Source organism: Thalassophryne amazonica, chromosome 7 (genome assembly GCF_902500255.1).
Source record: "Thalassophryne amazonica chromosome 7, fThaAma1.1, whole genome shotgun sequence".
Lineage (NCBI taxonomy): Eukaryota > Metazoa > Chordata > Actinopteri > Batrachoidiformes > Batrachoididae > Thalassophryne > Thalassophryne amazonica.
The window spans coordinates 82,425,063-82,446,233 of record NC_047109.1 but is presented as its reverse complement, the minus strand read 5'-3'; the positions used below and the strand labels follow the sequence as shown (position 1 = coordinate 82,446,233).

The following is a 21,171-nucleotide window of genomic DNA, read 5'->3' as shown; positions in this document are numbered from 1 at the left end:
GACTGGTATCCCCCCCCAATAAAACAAAACTGCACCTTTCAGAGTGGCCTTTTATTGTGGGCAGTCTAAGGCACACCTGTGCACTAATCATGGTGTCTAATCAGCATCTTCATATGGCACACCTGTGAGGTGGGATGGATTATCTCAGCAAAGGAGAAGTGCTCACTATCACAGATTTAGACTGGTTTGTGAACAATATTTGAGGGAAATGGTGATATTGTGTATGTGGAAAAAGTTTTAGATCTTTGAGTTTATCTCATACAAAATGGGAGCAAAACCAAAAGTGTTGCATTTATATTTTTGTTGAGTGTATATAAATGTAAAAGTATAGTATGCATGCATAGTTTGGTATTTGTGTGGTGGAAAGGAAGGAAGAATAATGGAAAGAAAGAAAAAGTATTATTATTATTATTATTACCAGTAATGCTGTGGAGAAAATGTAGTTGAATCAGCCACAATCAAATGGTTATGAATGTTGCAAAGAGGGCAGTTTTTCACTTTTATCCTATGTTGATCAACTTAGGCCATAGTTATTGGATTTATTGGTTTACAGATTTTCCTGAGACTTGAGGGCCAGATTTCATGGTAAAAAAACAAAAAAAAACAAAAAAGCAAACAAACAAACCATGGTTTGAAGGGTCAGTCGATAAAAACTAATAATAATTGTAATAATAATATTCAAAGTTTAAATAACAGGCAGCACGGTGGTTGACTGTGTGGCCGAACAGGACATGTCCAGCATGCGTGCACAGCCTGTTAATGCAACGAAACATAATTCCATTTGATGGTGCAGTGCCTCCATGCCCGGACAGAACGCACAGGCACTGTGATCCTTTGCAGGTGCTCCAATAAATATTTTAATCCATAATGTAGGGTATAATTTAAAGCTCACAAACCCAGGACATAACACTGCTCTTGAAGTCACTCTTGAGTCTTGAAATTTTTGGGCGGCACCCCAAGCAGTCGGCAGGAAAAATTGAAAAATGTGCCCAGGGGCAATTTTTTTTCACTGAGTCTATGATTTTTAGAGCAGTAGGGGGATCTGAAAACCAATAAAGCCAATAACTATGGCCTTATGTCCAACATAAAATGTAGTAATTTAGGGATATTGCTTCAAAATTTCATGAAGTATCCTCATTAGATTAAAGACTTTAAAGAGTTATGAATATAATAACCATGTTGTTGTGTGGGCCGCTGAAGAGGAGGTACTGCTGGCCCACCACCACCAGATGGCGCCCTGCTTGGAGTGCGGGCTTCAAGCACCAGAGGGCTCCGAAACCAGTGGAGTGACAGCTGTCACATCATCAACACCAGCTGTCACTCATCTACGTCAACCTCCATAAAAGCCGGACTGCAACTCCACCTCCCCGCCGAGAAATCAGCTACCATTCAGGTAATTTTCTCTGCTGACTTAAAACATTGAGTAATAATCTGAACTTCTTTGCAGCCGTTTTCCTGTGGTGTTTTCCTTATCTGTAGGATTGGCGTTTGGTGTGATCAGTGACGGCTTCGCTTCACACCCCAACCAGATAAGTGATTAGACAGGAGCTGCACGAGTGTGTGATTGGAGGTGGAGGTGCTCCCTCCCAAAAGAACACAGACTGGGGGATTACTGAGTGTGCGAACTCACACTCATCAATACTGTTTCTGTTCTCTGCCAGCAGTATCGGGTCTGACTGCTGAAGACAGTGGCCACCTGGGGCGCAGGGCTTGGCGGCTCCGGTGTTCTCCAGATCCGTTGGTGGTGGAAGCTGTGTGGGATCCGGCTCTTCTCTCGCCAGACGTCTTCTATCTTCGAGCCTGCCCACACGTCACCTATTGTATAATTGACATTCCACAATATTGTTATTGTCTGTACTTCGTTGTGCGATTCACAACATTAAATTGTTACTTTTTTGGCTTATCCATTGTCCGTTCATTAACGCCCCCTGTTGTGGGTCCGTGTCATGACACCTTCCCAGCACATTTGCATTTTCTGGCCTTATGGACCCTGTGTACCAAAAACAACTGCCCTTACAGATTTTGAAGAAAACTGGTATACAATATCATAATTTAAGATAGCCTCTTACATAGCAAAGGCATTGTTTTGACAAATACCCTAATTTGACATAATATTTGGACGTTCATATGATCAGTTACATTCCATTAATGAGTCTACCAGCTGACCCTGATTTTATTAACTTATGGTGTCAGTATGAGTTTTATTCTAAACAGAAACATACTCAGAATACAAAAGTATATGTTATTTTTAACACTGTGAAATGAATCCAGGTTTTGTCCTCATTATCAGACCATTATAAACTCTACACAAATCACTAGACACAACACAGTGGATGTTCTATGGCTCAAATCCTCAGACAGTCCAGATTATCATGCTGCATCTTAAATTTCAAAGTAAATCAAAGTACAGTATTAATATCATCTAGTCACGTCATCAGTTAGTTGCAAATTTGTAATGATGAAAACCCCCCCCAGCATTTTTACTTTAATTTGCATTCTGTTTAAAAGAAAAAACTATTATTTCAAGGTAATAATTTAATGCGTGGCTCAAGTAGGCAGTTATTAGTGTTATAACCAAGAAAAAAACGCAGGTGCTAATGAAAAACTCATCACAACTGAACTGTAACAGCTTCTTATACATGAATGGCACTTGATTTGATTGTTTAATATACAATTTTTTTTTTAATATCCCCTATTTGGTGGGAGGCCCGTGTCAAAGTCCAGTTGGCAACACTGATTCATGTACATGACCATGCACAGTGGTCCATGTCACGCAGTGAACTAAAGGGTGTTAAAGGACGTAATATTAACATGCGTGGTAATCCAACTGCGTTGCCAAACATGCGCTCTGTCCACGCAGTTATGATTGCGTCCATTGGATCCGACAGTGTTGTTACCTTAAACACATCTGTTTAAAGGGGTTGACAGGTTGCAATTGGTTGATGTTGTGGTTTGCACTCCCAATGTGTGCTCAGAATATGATCCCTGTAGATGCGTCGCTTCAACACACCCCAAATGTATTAGCGCCATGCAGTTTGGACCGTGCCATATATAGAACATCAAAGCTGTGGCCTTGGTCTTTTACTGACGTAATATTGAAGAAACAAACACCACAAATCACTTCTAGTGAATGATTCAGATCACAATTATAGATCTGTAATTATAAATGTGTATAGATTGTAGATATGCACTTTCCAGAGCAGTTTTGTATCACTTTTCTCTATGTACACAAAGCACTGAATCAGCACAGTAAAATCGCTAGTATAAAACTAACACTGATTGTGATTTTACTGTGAGGCATTGATCACAACTTCATAGCCAGTGACTTAAGTAGTTACATTTCTTATTAAAACCTGGAATGGAAACATCACAAAATTTTTTAAAACGGACCCAGCTGACAAACTGGCGTCCTGTCCAGGGTGTACTCCACATCATGCCCTATGACTATATCAGTTGCCCTCATGTCTTTGAGAAGTGGAGACAGAAACGGGGAGAACATACACCTTGTTATTGCAAACCAACTCTGTGCTATCATCAAAACAACTTTACTAAAAATATTGTGAGTTTATCATTAATGAGCTGTGGTATCGAATCTTATCATGAGCTGACTATCATTACACTACTGATTATAATAGAAGCATCAAAATACAAATATGTGCACTACTAGTATAAAGGATCGTTCATCATAACAATTTGTTGTCAGTTTTTATTAGTGTTGAAATGATTTGTTTATAAAATATTATATTAAAATATTTCTGTTATTATTATAATATTACATATTTTATATATAATATTATAAAATAGTAGTATAAAACAAAGAATAATTCTTGATCATTTTTGTCTTAGAACAGACAAATGACTTCTCATTACTTTCTCAAAAATCTACCAATATCCATCAAACAGTTGTGGCAAGTTTAAGATAAACCTTAAATCAGTTTATCATTAGTTTAATATAGTTTAAAACTAGCTAAAACAACACTTGATCTAAATTAGCTGGATTCCAGCCAGCTTAAGAAATTTTACTGCTACTTTCGAGACATTTCAAGCCACTGGAAAAAATAATATCAAACTTGAGTCAGTTTTAAACATCTTTTGAAATTGTTTACATCATTAATGTGCAACAGTTTTAGTCCTAAATGTCAGCAAATTGTCAGGTTTGTTAAGTCAACATATTTTTTTTTCTTGTAAACTAACTTTAATTATTAAAAATACGAGGTCTATCCGACCTTATTATTTTTTTAAAAAACCATATGGATTTGAATCACGTGTGATTGCGTCAGACAAGCTTGAACCCTCGTGCGCATGCGTGAGTTTTTCCACGCCTGTCAGTTGCGTCATTCGCCTGTGAGCAGGCTTTGAGTGAGGAGTGGTCCACCCCCTCGGCGGATTTTCATTGTCAGGAAATGGAATGATTTGGGCTTTTTTTCCATCAGAATTTTTTCAGAAACTGTTAGAGACTGGCAGCTGGAAACCATTAGAAAAATTTATCTGGCTTTCGGTGAAAATTTTATGGGCTTCACAGAGAATAAGGACTGTTACTACAGCTTTAAGGACGGCTTTAAGGGCGGCTTTAAGGACGCTCGTCGCGCCGTGCTCCGTGCCGCCATCGAGAGCCACAAACCACCGGATCATTTCTAAATGGATGGCTCTGTGGAGCCGGGACCGTCGTGTGCACTTTCTCTGGTTATCACAAGAGCTGGACATCAGCCATTTTCCGGCAGATTTCACTTTTAACAAGAGATTGGATTTATCTGGCTTTCAGTGAAAATGTTACGGGCTTGGTAGAGAATAAGGAGTGTTACTGTCACTTTAAGGACGGCCCCCAGTGGCTGTGGGGCGCGCCGCGCTCAGAAGCCACCATCGACAGGCTGAACGACCATTTCATTTCTAAACGGATGGCTGTCTAGATCCGTGACCATCGTGTGCCATTTCTCTGGTTATCACAAGAGCTGGACATCAACCATTTTCCGGCAGATTTCACTTTTAACAAGGAAAAGCCGGGTGGAGGCTTCGCGCATCACGATTGATTCGCTACTGGGCAAAACCACCTCAAAAAACCACCTCCGTTTTGGTCTCACAGGACAGCTTTGAGATGGCGTTGTTGTGAAGGTGTAGGAACACGGACCCACAACAGGGGGCGTTAAATGAACGGACAATGGATAAGCCAAACAGTAACAATTTAATGTTGTGAAGTGCACAATGGAATACAGACAAATACAGTTTTGGTACCACAGACAATTAAATGTTGAGTGACGTGTGGGCAGGCTTGAGGATAGGAGACGTCCGTCCTGAACCGAGCCGGATCCCACACGGCCTTCACCGCCAACGGATCTGAAGAACACCGGAGCCGCCAAGTCCTGGAGCCCCAGGTGGCCACCGTCTCCAGCTGTCAGACTGGGTACTGCTGGCAGAGAACAGAAACAGTTTTGATGAGTGTGAGTTCACACACTCAGTAATTCCACCGTCTGTGTTCTTATGGGAGGGAGCACCTCCACCTCCAATCACACACTCGTGCAGCTCCTGTCTAACCACTTATCTGGTTGGAGTGTGAAGCGAAGCCGTCGCTGATCACACCAAACGCCAATCCAGCAGATAAGGCACACCACAGGAAAGCGGCTGCAAAAAGAGTTCAGACTATGACACAGTTTTAGATACAGCAGAGAATATTACCTCCAAGTTAGCTGATTTCTCGGCGGGGAGGTGGAGTTGCAGTCCGGCCTTTATGGTGGTGGTGATTTGATGTGGATGAGTGACAGCTGGTGCTGATGACAAATGACAGCTGTCACTCCCGGTTGCTATGACGCCCTCTCATGCTTGAAGCCCGCACTTCAAGCAGGGCGCCATCTGGTGGTGGTGGGCCAGCAGTACCTCCTCTTCAGCGGCCCACACAACAGGACCCCCCCCTCAACGGGCGCCTCCTGGCGCCCGACCAGGCTTGTCCGGGTGCCGCCGGTAGAAGTCGGCCAGGAGGGCCGGGTCCAGGATGAAGCTCCTCTTCACCCAGGAGCGTTCTTCGGGTCCATTGAGAACAAGAAAAAGAAGAACAACATTAAGTTATACGTGCGCAGAGTCTTTATCACGGACAACTGTGATGAGCTCATCCCAGAGTACCTCAGTGAATTTGACTCATCGATTTCTATTTACTCACTAGATGGAGGACCATGGCGATCCACTCATTCACTGGCTGTTGCCAGCGCTCCGCAATCTCGGTTAGTGTCAGACACCCAAACATAAATGGAAATCAATGTTTTCAAGAGTTTCACCATGAGTGCTGTTACATTTATTCAAACTCAGTCCCACACTTGTACAGCCACTATTTGTCAAAGAAAATACAGAAGCGGATCAGACTATTTATATAATAAACTGGAACTGTTCATCTCCCAGTCCAGGTAGAAAATAATACCATCAGTTTGTCAAACACATTATGTTATGACTAGATACTAGTCTGATAATCAGGGGTGAAGTAAGAGCTTTGCATGCACACGTCATATTAAAGATATTAGACTGCTCTTAACCCACCTCCACTTTAACGCAGTGCTTCTTTGAAAAAAATATCAAATAAAATTAAACAGCTGCCAGCCAGGGTAAAAATAAGATTATCAATCAACTTCAATCAATCAACTTTTTTCTTATATAGCGCCAAATCACAACAAACAGTTGCCCCAAGGCGCTCCATATTGTAAGGCAAGGCCATACAATAATTATGAAAAACCTCAACGGTCAAAACGACCCCCTATGAGCAAGCACTTGGCCACAGTGGGAAGGAAAAACTCCCTTTTAACAGGAAGAAACCTCCAGCAGAACCAGGCTCAGGGAGGGGCAGTCTTCTGCTGAGACTGGTTGGGGCTGAGGGAAAGAACCAGGAAAAAGACATGCCGAGAAGGGGGGCAGAGATCGATCACTAATGATTAAATGCAGAGTGGTGCATACGGAGCAAAAAGAGAAAGAAACAGTGCATCATGGGAACCCCCCCACAGTCTACGTCTAAAGCAACATAACCAAGGGATGGTCCAGGGTCACCCGATCCAGCCCTAACTATAAGCCTTAGCGAAAAGGAAAGTTTTAAGCCTAATCTTAAAAGTAGAGAGGGTATCTGTCTCCCTGATCTGAATTGGGAGCTGGTTCCACAGGAGAGGAGCCTGAAAGCTGAAGGCTCTGCCTCCCATTCTACTCTTACAAACCCTAGGAACCACAAGTAAGCCCGCAGTCTGAGAGCGAAGCGCTCTAATGGGGTAATATGGTACTACGAGGTCCCTAAGATAAGATGGGACCTGATTATTCAAAACCTTATAAGTAAGAAGAAGAATTTTAAATTCTATTCTAGAATTAACAGGAAGCCAATGAAGAGAGGCCAACACGGGTGAGATATGCTCTCTCCTGCTAGTCCCCGTCAGTACTCTAGCTGCAGCATTCTGAACCAACTGAAGGCTTTTTAGGGAACTTTTAGGACAACCTGATAATAATGAATTACAATAGTCCAGCCTAGAGGAAATAAATGCATGAATTAGTTTTTCAGCATCACTCTGAGACAAGACCTTTCTGATTTTAGAGATATTGCGTAAATGCAAAAAGGCAGTCCTACATATTTGTTTAATATGCGCCTTGAATGACATATCCTGATCAAAAATGACTCCAAGATTTCTCACAGTATTACTAGAGATCAGGGAAATGCCATCCAGAGTAACGATCTGGTTAGACACCATGCTTCTAAGATTTGTGGGGCCAAGTACAATAACTTCAGTTTTATCTGAGTTTAAAAGCAGGAAATTAGAGGTCATCCATGTCTTTATGTCTGTAAGACAATCCTGCAGTTTAGCTAATTGGTGTGTATCCTCTGGCTTCATGGATAGATAAAGCTGGGTATCATCTGCGTAACAATGAAAATTTAAGCAATACCGTCTAATAATACTGCCTAAGGGAAGCATGTATAAAGTGAATAAAATTGGTCCTAGCACAGAACCTTGTGGAACTCCATAATTAACTTTAGTCTGTGAAGAAGATTCCCCATTTACATGAACAAACTGTAATCTATTAGACAAATATGATTCAAACCACCGCAGCGCAGTGCCCTTAATACCTATGACATGCTATTCAATCATTTGTGGACCAAGTTGAAAGAAATCTGCACTTCACTGTTTACAGGGAGTGTATCATAGAATATGCAATGTCAAAGTGACTGTCATGTGACCCACCAAATTGAGAGAAAAAAGATTTCCAATCTATGAATTTGCTCTTGCGGAATATCTCAGGATGGAAAACCTGATTCTAATTAAAAAGGGATACATTGAGATAAATTTCAAATTGGATTGCTGAACAAATGGTGAGATATTTATCACGCCAAAGCAGGCAGTAAAACTGAAGTCACTACATTACAGAGTACAGGTGGACACAAAAAATAATTTTCTAACCTGTATTCAGTAATTTGTCATTTTCCCCGCATGATTAATATAATACACACTTATGAAAGCTCACTCCACAACTTGCTTTTTATTTAACCAGCTGATACTCCTTTGTCAGCTTGTCGCAGCACCTGAACGCTGCACCTAACAGCATTTTCAGATCGCTTTAACCCAAGTTTAAGTCAGCAAATTGATTTCTTTCATTTAATGCCTAACGACGTATCACGCTAAGCAAGATGGCAGCTGCTGGCAACGGCTCATAGGCTGCATCCACCACCTAGTGGATTAAATGGAAACTGACAAAATAAATGCTGACTTGGATTTATTTTCCAGCTTAAGTTCTACTTCCCAGTCCACCAAATACTGGAACCCCCGGCCCTTCCGATGGACGTCCAGGAGCCGGCGCACAGTCCAAGCCAGCTCCCCGTCAATGATCCGGGCAGGCAGCGGCGCCGGTCCGGGGCCACAGAGGGGAGAGGAGTGGCAGGGTTTGAGTCTTGACACATGAAAAACCGGATGTATCCGCAGTGAAGCTGGCAGCTTCAGCTTCACTGCGGCAGGGCTGAGGACTTTTAGGATGGTGAAGGGTACAATAAATCTGTCCTTTAGTTTTTGGGATTCCACTTGTAGGGGAATGTCTTTTGTGGATAGCCAAACCGCCTGCCCAGGCTGATACGTAGGGGCCGGGGCACGCCGGCAGTCTGCATGGGCCTTAGCCTTCGTCCGGGCTTTGCGCAGGGCAGAGCGTGCGGTACGCCACACCCGACGGCACCTTCTCAGATGGGCCTGGACCGAGGACACCCCGACCTCTCCCTCCACCAACGGAAATAATGGGGGCTGGTACCCCAAACATATCTCGAATGGGGAGAGGCCGGTGGCAGATGACACTTGGCTATTATGAGCGTACTCGATCCAGGCCAGATGGTCACTCCAAGCCGTCGGGTGCGCGGAGGTCATGCAGCGGAGGGCCTGCTCCAATTCCTGATTCATCCGCTCTGCCTGCCCGTTCGTCTGGGGGTGGTACCCGGACGAGAGGCTTACGGTGGCCCCCAGTTCCCTGCAGAAACTCCTCCAGACCTGGGAGGAGAACTGAGGACCACGGTCTGAGACAATGTCCGATGGAATCCCATGCAGACGCACGACATGGTGGACCAGGAGGTCTGCAGTCTCCTGGGCCGTCGGGAGCTTCGGGAGGGCCACAAAGTGGGCCGCCTTGGAGAACCGGTCCACTATCGTGAGGATGGTTGTCTTGCCCTGGGATGGCGGGAGGCCCGTGACGAAGTCCAGGTTGATGTGAGACCAGGGGCGATGAGGCACGGGCAAAGGCTGGAGGAGACCCTGGGTTTTTGGTGGTCCGCTTTGCCCCTGGCGCAGGTGGTGCAGGCCTGGACGTACTCCCGAACGTCGGCTTCCAGAGACGCCCACCAGAAGCGCTGCCGGACAACTGCCACGGTTCTTCGCACCCCTGGGTGGCAGGAGAGCTTGGAACCGTGACAGAAGTCCAGGACTGCAGCTCTGGCCTCTGGTGGGACGTACAGTCTGTTCTTGGGGCCGGTCCCCGGGTCCGGGTTCCGTGTCAGGGCCTCCCGGATGGTCTTCTCCACGTCCCAGGTGAGGGTGGCCACGACAGTGGACTCGGGGATGATGGTTTCGGTCGGGTCTGACAGCTCGGTCCTGACTTCCTCTTCGTGCACCCGGGACAGGGCGTCAGACTGTTGGTTCATCGTCCCGGGGCGGTATGTGATCCGAAAGTCAAAACGCCCGAAGAACAGTGACCAGCGAGCTTGCCTGGGGTTCAGACGCTTGGCGGTCCGGATGTACTCCAGGTTCCGATGGTCTGTGAAAACCATGAATGGCTCCGAAGCGCCTTCCAACAGGTGTCTCCACTCCTCCAGAGCCTCCTTGACTGCAAGAAGTTCCCGATTGCTGACGTCATAGTTCCTTTCAGCCGGGGTCAACCTGCGGGAAAAATAGGCACAAGGGTGGAGAACCTTGTCAGACTCCCTGCTCTGGGACAGCACGGCTCCTATCCCTGAGTCAGAGGCATCCACTTCGACTATAAACTGGCGACTTGGATCGAGATGCACCAGAACTGGCGGAGTCGAGAACCGGCGTTTCAACTCCCTAAACGCGGCTTCGCACCGATCCAACCAGGTGAAGGGGACTTTTGTGGAGGTCAGGGCTGTCAGGGGACTAACCACCTGACTATAGCCCTTGATGAACCTCCGGTAAAAATGAGCAAAACCGAGGAACTGTTGCAGTTTCCTACGGTTTGTTGGTTGGGGCCAGTCTCTCACCGCCGCTACCTTGGCCGGATCAGGTGCGACGGAGTTTGAGGAGATGATGAACCCCAGGAAGGACAAAGAAGTACGGTGGAACTCGCACTTCTCGCCCTTCACAAACAGCCGGTTCTCCAACAACCGCTGCAGGACCTGACGTACATGCGTAACATGAGTCTCAGGATCCGGGGAAAAGATGAGTATATCGTCTAGATATACGAAGACAAACCGATGCAGGCTCTATGCAGGGGCGTGAACACTGAATCTAACAGGGGCAGAGGGTATCGGTTGTGAACCGTGATTTTGTTCAGCCCCCTGTAATCAATGCATGGATGGAGTCCACCGTCTTTCTTGCCCACAAAAAAGAAACCAGCACCCATCGGGGAGGTGGAGTTCTGGATCAGCCCGGCAGCTAATGAGTCCCGGACGTAGGTCTCCATTGATTCGCGTTCAGGACATGAGAGGTTGTACAGCCTGCTGGACGGGTACTCAACGCCCGGGATCAAATCAGTGGCACAATCGTACGGACGGTGCGGGGGAAGGGTGAGCGCCAGATCCTTGCTGAAAATGTCAGCAAGATCGTGGTACTCACTTGGCACCGCCGTCAGATTGGGGGGGACTTTGACCTCCTCACTAGCTGTCACACCAGGCGGAACTGAGGATCCGAGACATTCCCGGTGGCAGGTTTCGCTCCACTGAGCCACAACCCCAGATGGCCAATCAATCCAGGGATTGTGCTTTATCATCCAAAGATAACCCAAAATCACACGGGAGGTAGAAGGTGTGACATAAAACACAATCTCCTCCCTGTGATTACCAGACACCACCAGTGTCACTGGTGGTGTCTGGTGTGTGATTAATGGAAGAAGGGTGCCATCTAGTGCCCGTACCTTCAAAGGCAAAGGTAGAGCCACTAGAGGGAGCCCAACTTCCTTTGCCCATCTGCTGTCCAGCAGATTCCCTTCCGACCCCGTGTCTACCAGTGCTGGGGCGTGAAGGGTCAGATCCCCACTCAGGATCGTAACTGGGATGCATGCAGATTTACGGGGTTTCCCCGCGTGCGTATTATGGCCCACCCTTAGCCCAGCTTCTAAGGGCGGGCGTTGTCGTTTAACCGTTTGGGGCAGTTTCTCTGTAGATGCTTACTCGAGCCACAGCAAAAACACTCCCCGCGGACCAGCCTCCGTTGTCTGAGCTTTGTATTGACTTTAGCCCTGCTCGTGTCCATAGCTTCGTCAGCAGGGGGAACTGTTGCCACACGAGAGTCACGGGCTGTGGAGTGTGGGGAAGACGGCACCCTTTCGGACCCGGAAGGAAGAGGGACGGCTCGTGCCCGGCCACGCCCCCCGCCCTGCTCCCGACGGTGTTCCTCTAATTGGTTATCTAATCGTATAACCAGATCAACAAGCCCATCGAAATCCCGCGGTTCATCCTTAGCCAGTAGATGCTCCTTTAGGACCGGAGACAGTCCATTTACGAAGGCGGCGTGGAGTGCAACGTTGTTCCAGCCGGACCTCGTTGCCGCGATGCGGAAGTCGACTGCATACTCCGCTGCACTCCGACACCCGTCTGATTGACAGCAGCAAGTTTGATGCAGATTCGCCTCTATGGGGGTGATCAAAAACCTGCTTGAACTCCCCACAAACCCAGTATACGTCGTTAGGAGCCATGAAATCTGCTCCCAGAGCGCCGTAGCCCAGGCGCGTACATCTCCTCGAAGCAAGTTTATTACGTAAGCCACCCGGCTGGCGTCTGACTCGTACATGACGGGACGCTGTAAAAGACGAGCGAGCACTGCATTAAGAAGTCTGCTCACGTCTCGACACAGCCTCCGTACGGCTCCGGAGGGCTTATGTAAGCTTCAGGGGATGGTGGGTGGGTTCGTTGAACGACCAGCGGAATGTCTGTCTCAGGCCTCCGGTCAGCAGGAGGAGGTGCTGCAGCAGCGCCCTGAGCCTGCGCTTCCACCTGGGCGGTGAGAGCCTCCATCCTCCGATTGAGAATCACATTCTGCTCCGTGACTAAGTCCAGCCGATCAGTGAAAGCGGTCAAGATTTGCTGCAGCTCACCTAACACGCCTCCTGCTGATGCCTGTGCACCTCGCTCTTCCATTGGCTGTTCAAGCGATGGTTGACGCCCCTCGGGATCCATGACGCTGGCCGAGAAATCCTGTTGTGAAGGTGTAGGAACACGGACCCACAACAGGGGGCGTTAAATGAACGGACAATGGATAAGCCAAACAGTAACAATTTAATGTTGTGAAGTGCACAACGGAATACAGACAAATACAGTTTTGGTACCACAGACAAATGTTGTGACGTGTGGGCAGGCTTGAGGATAGGAGACGTCCGTCCTGAACTGAGCCGGATCCCACACGGCCTTCACCGCCAACGGATCTGAAGAACACTGGAGCCGCCAAGTCCTGGAGCCCCAGGTGGCCACCGTCTCCAGCTGTCAGACTGGGTACTGCTGGCAGAGAACAGAAACAGTTTTGATGAGTGTGAGTTTGCACACTCAGTAATTCCACCGTCTGTGTTCTTATGGGAGGGAGCACCTCCACCTCCAATCACACACTTTGTGCAGCTCCTGTCTAACCACTTATCTGGTTGGAGTGTGAAGCGAAGCCGTCGCTGATCACACCAAAAGCCAATCCAGCAGATAAGGCACACCACAGGAAAGCGGCTGCAAAAAGAGTTCAGACTATGACACAGTTTTAGATACAGCAGAGAATATTACCTCCAAGGTAGCTGATTTCTCGGCGGGGAGGTGGAGTTGCAGTCCGGCCTTTATGGTGGTGGTGATGTGATGTGGATGAGTGACAGCTGGTGCTGATGACGAATGACAGCTGTCACTCCCGGTTGCTATGATGCCCTCTCGTGCTTGAAGCCCGCACTTCAAGCAGGGCGCCATCTGGTGGTGGTGGGCCAGCAGTACCTCCTCTTCAGCGGCCCACACAACAGGTGTTCAGACAGCTGTCGGTGGTTTTTCCATCGAGTGATTATCCGAGAAATTCTGGATGTGCTTGGACATGCCAGAACATGTCCCCTGAGGCTTCATCATGGCATTGCTTTGCGCCATGCGGCACCGCCGCTACGCGCGGAATTCCTCCGTACGTCTGTCTCAGTGTGCCGATAAAGTGCTGATGTCCACGTTTTTTCACAATTCCTGTGCTAGTCAGATGACGTCCCGGATAAAACACAGCGTCCAGTTTGGAAATGAACGGCACATTCCACTGTTACAGGAGTTTTTGTCATGGAAAGAGGAGAGGAGGCTTCGCACGTCGCGGCGGTGCCGCATGGCGCACAGCAACGCCGTGATGAAGCCTCATGGGACATGTTCTGGCATGTCCAGGCACATCCACAATTTCTCGGATAATCACTCGATGGAAAAACCACCGACAGCTGTCTGAACGCCATCTCAAAGCCGTCCTGTGAGATCAAAACGGAGGTGGTTTTGTCTCGCTCCAGTAGCGAATCCATCATGACGCGCGAAGCTTCCGCTCGGCTTTCCATGACAAAATCTCTTGTTAAAAGTGAAATCTGCCGGAAAATGGTTGATGTCCAGCTCTTGTGATAACCAGAGAAAGTGCACACGACGGTCCCGGCTCCACAGAGCCATCCGTTTAGAAATGATCCGGTGGTTTGTGGCTCTCGATGGCGGCACGGAGCGCAGAGCGCTGAGCGTCCTTAAAGCCGTCCTTAAATCCGTCCTTAAATCCGTCCTTAAATCCGTCCTTAAAGCTGTAGTAACAGTCCTTATTCTCTGTGAAGCCCATAAAATTTTCACCGAAAGCCAGATAAATTTTTCTAATGGTTTCCAGCTGCCAGTCTCTAACAGTTTCTGAAAAAATTCTGATGGAAAAAAGCACAAATCATTCCGCCATTTCCTGACAATGAAAATCCGCCGAGGGGGTGGACCACTCCTCACTCAAAGCCTGCTCACAGGCGAATGACGCAACCGACAGACGTGGAAAAACTCACGCATGCACACGAGGGTTCAAGCTTGTCTGACGCAATCACACGTGATTCAAATCCATATGGTTTTTGAAAAAAATAATAAGGTCGGATACTTTTCTTATAGACCTCGTAGCTTGTGTTTATTTTTCGGTAAGGTGAATAATTAATCAGTTAATCAAGTGTTTCCTGTATTTCTCATGTATATGGTGTCATTTACACAAATAGATAATTACAAATAGATACTTGGTTTTAGTTGTCTTTACTCAAAATGTCCTGTGTTAAAATTTTGCTAATGTAGCCATTTAGATTTGTGTACTTAACATTGTGTACGTCAAATGATGCAGTCACAATTGTCCTGATACTTCCTTTGGTTTGGTTTTTCACTTGTTACAGGTTTCCCAGTACAACAAGAAATGCAGACTCTTGCTCCAGACATGTTAAAAACTCTTGTCCAAGGTAGACTGGATTGGTTTTTGTTCTTGTCTCAGTTTACTGACAACATAAACTTGCTAGTTTATTGTAAATTTATTTTCAGCACTTTCTGTTTCTCAGACTTTCTGCTGTCCCTCATAGTTTTGCTCCACCATGTCATGTCCCATTAGGTTTAAGCTGTGAAGACAACAATTTTAAAAAAGAACACTTTTTTCTTTTTTTTAAGGATAACACTTTGTTTGTTTTCTCGACTATGGCTATAGCCTTGACATGAACACGTGTAAATTCTAACCTTTTTTTTACTTATGCCTTTTCACCATGAAGATTTCTTATTGTCATAGGATATATGTCAAGTTTTGAAAAGTTGAAAAACAAGCAGATCCTTCTTGAAACTGAAGTTTCTTCTGTCACTTTTGACAGACCCACAAAAATAATGTCACTTAAAGAAATAAAGAATGCATCTTTCTTTTGTTGTGTCATGTTCAGTTTTGTAAAACTTTGCGAAATCTTGTAACTGTTAGAATGGCCTAAGCAGTGGGTCGCCCCTTTGAGTCTGGTCTCCTTAAGGCTTCTTCCTCAATATCTGAGGGAGCTTTTCCTTACCACTGTCACCTGTGTGCTTACTCTAGGGGTTGGTAAGGTTAAATCTTACTTGTGTAAAGCACCTTGAGGCAGCTTTGTTGTATTTGGTGCTATATAAATTAAATAAATTGAATTGAAATTAAAGCAAAGGTGTCCAAATTCCTTCCTTTGAAGGATCATGAATTAATGTGGATGCAGTGATACAGGCCAAAAGCAAGTGGTGACCTTATGTGAATTACAAATACTTGTTGGGCTACTAATATGTAGACCTGGGTTTGATTTCTGGTCAGGCTACCTGTCTGTGTCCTTGGATGAGACACTTCTTTTGCATTGTTCCAGTTCCCCCAACTCTAAATGGGTGTCAACCTTTGCCGGGGAAGTAATCTGTGTCAGACTGGTACTCTGTCCAGGCAGAAACATTAACTCTCATCCACTTCACGCTACAGGATCTAGAGATAAGCACTGGATATAGCACGCATATAGGGCCATGGTGGACCAAAACAAAGGGAGTGTGGGCCAAATGTTGCCCTCAAGCCAGAAATTGGGCAGCTCTGAACTCAAGTATAAACACTGTAGAAATGCAGAGAATCATTTATTCCAGTGACATTTATGTATACACATTTTGAGCTCCGTAAAATAACAGCCCGACTCTTGCTTTTCTTTCTAAGGTGATCCTCTGTTTGCACCACGTGGTTTTGGCCGTCGTCTCATTACGGAGTATCCTGTTCAGTTTCCCCCTGGTCAACCGAACTCTACTAACCTGGAGGCCATTTGTCTGAATAGAGACCACCGTCCGCTCTATCCAAACTCTTACTTTCCGTCATCTGGGTTTGGCCAGCTGAAGCGTAAAGCACATGCTGTCAACACGATCGAGGCCTGGTTTGGTGTTTGCTGCCAAGGGTACCAAATGCGGGAGAAGGAAGTGACATTGTGTTGTGTCACACAGGTGGTAAGTTGTCATAACAGCTGTTTTTCAGCTTAATCAGCCTTTTTTTCTACTCTGTGCAAAGTTAATTTCCTGTTATCTGGATACTTTAAATTTCCTTCTTTAATCTATTTGTCACTAAGGTTTCTGATTTATTACTATTTTATTATTATAATTATATGTAATATATAATAATTATCTAATTAGTTGGTAGAATACATCTCTAGGATGTTCCTGAACACATCATCAGTTTAAAGTACTGTTATTAGTTTATAAAATTGTTCATGGACTTGCACCTCCCTATCTGGCTGACCTGGTAAGCCCCTATGTACCGGCTCGGGCCCTGCGTTCTCAGGGTGCAGGACTTCTGGGTGTTCCCAGGGTGAATAAAAAGTCTGCCGGTCACAGAGCTTTCTCCTACCGTGCTCCAGCTCTGTGGAACGATCTCCCGGCACACATTCGGCAGTCTGATACTGTGGAGAATTTTAAGTCACGTTTAAAGACTCATTTGTTTTCCCTGTTTGATCATTAGTGTTATGATGTTTTTATTCTTGTATTCTTTTATGGTCATCTTTTTATTGTGTTTTAAATTTTTAATTCATTTTTTTTGTTATTGTTGTTTTATGTTGTGTGAAGCGCCTTGAGACGAGTTCGTCGTGAATTGGTGCTATATAAATTAATAAATTTGAAATTTGAAAATCCTTGGGTGTTTCGGGTCTTTCAAATATATTTATATATTTGAAATATATATTTATAATTATAATAATTATATACTACTACGTTATTATTTTTTTTGACATTGTTACACTTGAACCTTGAACCTTGAATCAACGTATCTCGAAGAACAAACTAGCGATATATCACACATAAACCAATTCCAAGGGTGAAAAAGAGGTCTGCAGGCTATAGAACTTTTCATACTCATATTTAATGGAGTAGCCAGCCTGTGGATGTTAGAGGACTGTTTCACTAAAAATATTTAAGGTCAATCTGAAAACTTTTGTTTCTCTGGGCAGTGTGGTGGCCAAGTGTTCAGTGCACTTAGAAAACAGAAGGTTCACAGTTCAGGACCACCTGTACCCATTCTCCATGTTATGTGGTGTTGCAACAGGAAGGACATCTGGTGTAAATCAATCTGCAGCTCCGTATGGGATCTGCTGTGGAGACCCCGAGCAAAAAAGGAGGAACTTTTTATTTTTTATTTTTTTAAATGACTAAATAAATAAATGCTGTTGTTGTTATGTGTGACGTGTTAGGCTTTTGTTTTAATAAGCTTTTATAAGTAAAATTATTATTACTACTACTACTATTACATTACACAGTGAATACAGATGATGGACTCCAATTTACATGAATAACTGAATGTTATGAAAAATTATTTATCCACTCATGCCTTCATTTTAAGAAAGCTCTTACAGACTTAATATTTGTATTTTTATGGATTTATATTTTAACTTTATAGATGATACTGTATGATGGTAAGGGCAGTGGCCAAGTGGTTAGTACGGTAGATTCCAGGTTCAAACCCCACACCTGCCCATTTTCCATGTAATGTGGAGTTGTGTCAGGAATGGCATCCAGTGTAAAACTTGTGCCAATTCAACATGCAGTTCCACCTCAGATTTACTGTGGTGAACCCGAATGAAACACAACGGAGAAGCTGAAGAGACTTATTTTAGATGATACTGTATGATAAAACTCTAGAAAGTTTTTTTAATCTGTTTCATCCCCCATAATTGCAGGGAGAGACATTCTTCACATTGCACAGATAATCATATTTACATTCTTGAATTCATGCCTGAAGGCTTTCAGCTGATAAACATGACATGCAGCCCAGGCAGACAGCAGACAGGCCTTGACATGCGCGTCGACCAGCACAGCTGTCTGACGACGAGCAACAAATGTGTCCCAAATTCTTCAGCCAAAATGCCTTAAGTTAATGTTGACACCTCGTACTTACATGCATCCTTTTTATTTTTAAGCTGACAAGCCTCTTAATTTCCTCCAGAGTTGGATCCATAAGTATTTGGACAGTGGTGATTTTTATCATTTTGCCTCTGTACACTATCAGAATGAAGTTGATTTGCAACAGTCAAGATGTGCTTCCTCTGCAGCTTTAATTCAAGCAGCATTGAATTAAGCATTTTGGAGTTGCAGCCATTTTTATAAATAGTCTCCTTCCATTTTCAGAGGCCATAAGTAGTTGGACAAATTAATAAAACTAAATATATGGCAGCGGGGTGGCAAGCGGTTATTGCACTTATGCTCAAAAAATTCTTCATTTGGTTAGTTGGTATAACTTAAACTGAAGAGTATTTTCAGCATGGAAAAATAAGGTTTTTGCATGTTTACATTTTAGAAAGTTGGTAACTCACAAGATGTTAGTACGTATTTGTTCACAGTATAGTTGGGCATAGGTTGACAGTGGTTAAAATGAACAGTTTGATCACAAAACTAGAATTGCGACATGTAATTCATTCTAATTTAAGTGGACTAAGTAAAAAAAAAACAAAACTTAAAAACTTCACAAAATTAAAGTAACAATTTCCATGACATTTCTGACTGCAATTGAGGTAAAATAAAGAAATGAGAATAACTTAAATGAAACTAGAGCATTGCCTTTTGGAATCCATGAGTTCTAGATTGAGTAGTGTTTATAAAATAGGCAGTTGACAGTTTTCAAAGGTGGTAAAAAAATTATGCTAAGTTTCTATAATCATTTTAACTGAAAGTGGAGGAAATTAAAATAAAGTTTTGTGAATAATTGTATTTATTATTTGGTACATTTAGTTGATGTCATGTTTTACAATTGGCAAGGTTGAGATATTTCCTTTGTTCCGAGCTTGTCTGCTTACCAGGGACTGATTAATGGTGATATCATCGTCCACTGTTCACTGATGTTAGCTATTATCATATACCTATTAATGATACGCCAGTATGATTGGATAAAACACTAAAGAATAAATATCAATACACCCTTTTTGTGGACAGGTAATATTTTTCATACCACCTGAGTAATCAGCCAATCAGGTGTCACGTACAATTCTTTCCACCTTGCTTAGAAAACAGCGCTTGGAACTTGAGGTGGATGGATGATGAAAAAAGCAAAACACCTTCGCAATTTATGTCGATATTTTGATGAATTTCTTCATTTACAGCAGCTTCATTAAACAAATGTACTCGAATGATTATCAGCACGACGGCGAGCTTACAGGCTAACCTCTGCTAACACTAGAAGACAGTTGCCAGTTATGGCTTCTGAAACAAGGGAGAAAAAAAAAGAAACAGCACCGTTCAGCTGAAGCATTAGTGGACGTAAAATATTCTGTCTGTTAAGAGCTTCACCTCTTGTTCCACGTGTGTATTTCCCACCGGTGTCACGTACGTCCACTAATGCTTCAGCTGAACTCTGCTGTTTCTTTTTTTTCTTTTTTTACACCCTCAGGGTGTATAAAGCCATATTCATTGGTGAACAACTTGATAACTGATAATATTCCTAATTTCAAAAATATTAGTCAGACCAACTTTACGTTTTTGCGGCATTCATCCTTGACACAAAATACATAAGCATACCAAACAACAAATGTCAGCTCTCCCCAGTTTGTCCGTGATCGAAGTTATACACACACACACACACACACACACACACACACACACACACACACACACACACACACACACACACACACACACACACACACACACACACACGTACAGAGAGCCCAGTTGGCTTTTATGGATAATTTGGCTACTGAAAAACACCAAAACCTTTTAATTTAGTTAGTTCAACTTAATTAACCTTGTAGTGGACAAAGGAAATCAAGTATGCTGAACAATTTAAAAACTTTGCTAAACTAAATCTGACTATAAAAGGCTCATGGCGTGTACTCAATGCTGGCTGAACTGGAAGAACTTAAAAAAGATCCATGCAAATTGTTATCTTAATTTTTTTAGTTGAGCAGTGCATTCTTTTTTTATAGTGTACTTCCAGAACACCAGGTTCCCAGTTCCAGACACCCATGCCCCACTCTCTATGTACATCTGGAGTTGCATCAGAAATGGCATCCTTCATGAAACTTGTGCCAAATCATCATGGGGATCCATATGAGATCCACTGTGGTGACCTCTGAGGAAAAAGGGAGAAGCCAAACCAAATGACTGACTAGCAAAATTCTAAATGTAATGATTAAATCATCACTTTTACAGCCACTTTTTCTTTAGGGAAGTCAGAGGATGCACACATGAACATTTGCAGGTACTGTGCAATAGTTTTGGTGTTTTATTATTAGGTGTGCGCAATACGCGTTAGCTGCAATGTGCAATCTGTTTTACCACAGGGTGTGTGCAATTTTTTAAAAAAATATGCAATTTATTGTGCGTGGCAAAGCTGGTATTGTCTTATTTCTATGTATTTTTTTTTTATTGTAATTACCTCCGCCAATGAAATTGGAGGAGGTAATGTTTTCGCTCGTTTGTTTATCTGATTATTTTTCAACAGCCTAGAGCCTACAATTTTTCATATATTGTTATGAAATTTTTTTATTGAAGATTCTTTTCCTGATAGTCAAGAAGTGAGTCAATTTTCCAGGTCATAGGTC

At 44.0% G+C, this 21,171-nt stretch overlaps 1 protein-coding gene across 2 annotated transcripts in view; it reads left to right on the top strand.

Moving 5' to 3' along the window:
* LOC117514378 (extracellular matrix protein 1-like) overlaps positions 1-21,171 on the top strand; it is a 37,305-nt gene that overhangs the window by 3,844 nt on the left and 12,290 nt on the right. The window contains exons 3-4 of one of the 2 annotated variants that reach the window (XM_034174809.1): positions 15,028-15,090; positions 16,317-16,597. In XM_034174809.1, coding sequence (XP_034030700.1) covers positions 15,028-15,090; positions 16,317-16,597 — 344 coding nt within the window. The remainder of the gene's footprint in view (positions 1-15,027; positions 15,091-16,316; positions 16,598-21,171) is intronic. The other variant, XM_034174810.1, reaches the window with a different exon arrangement.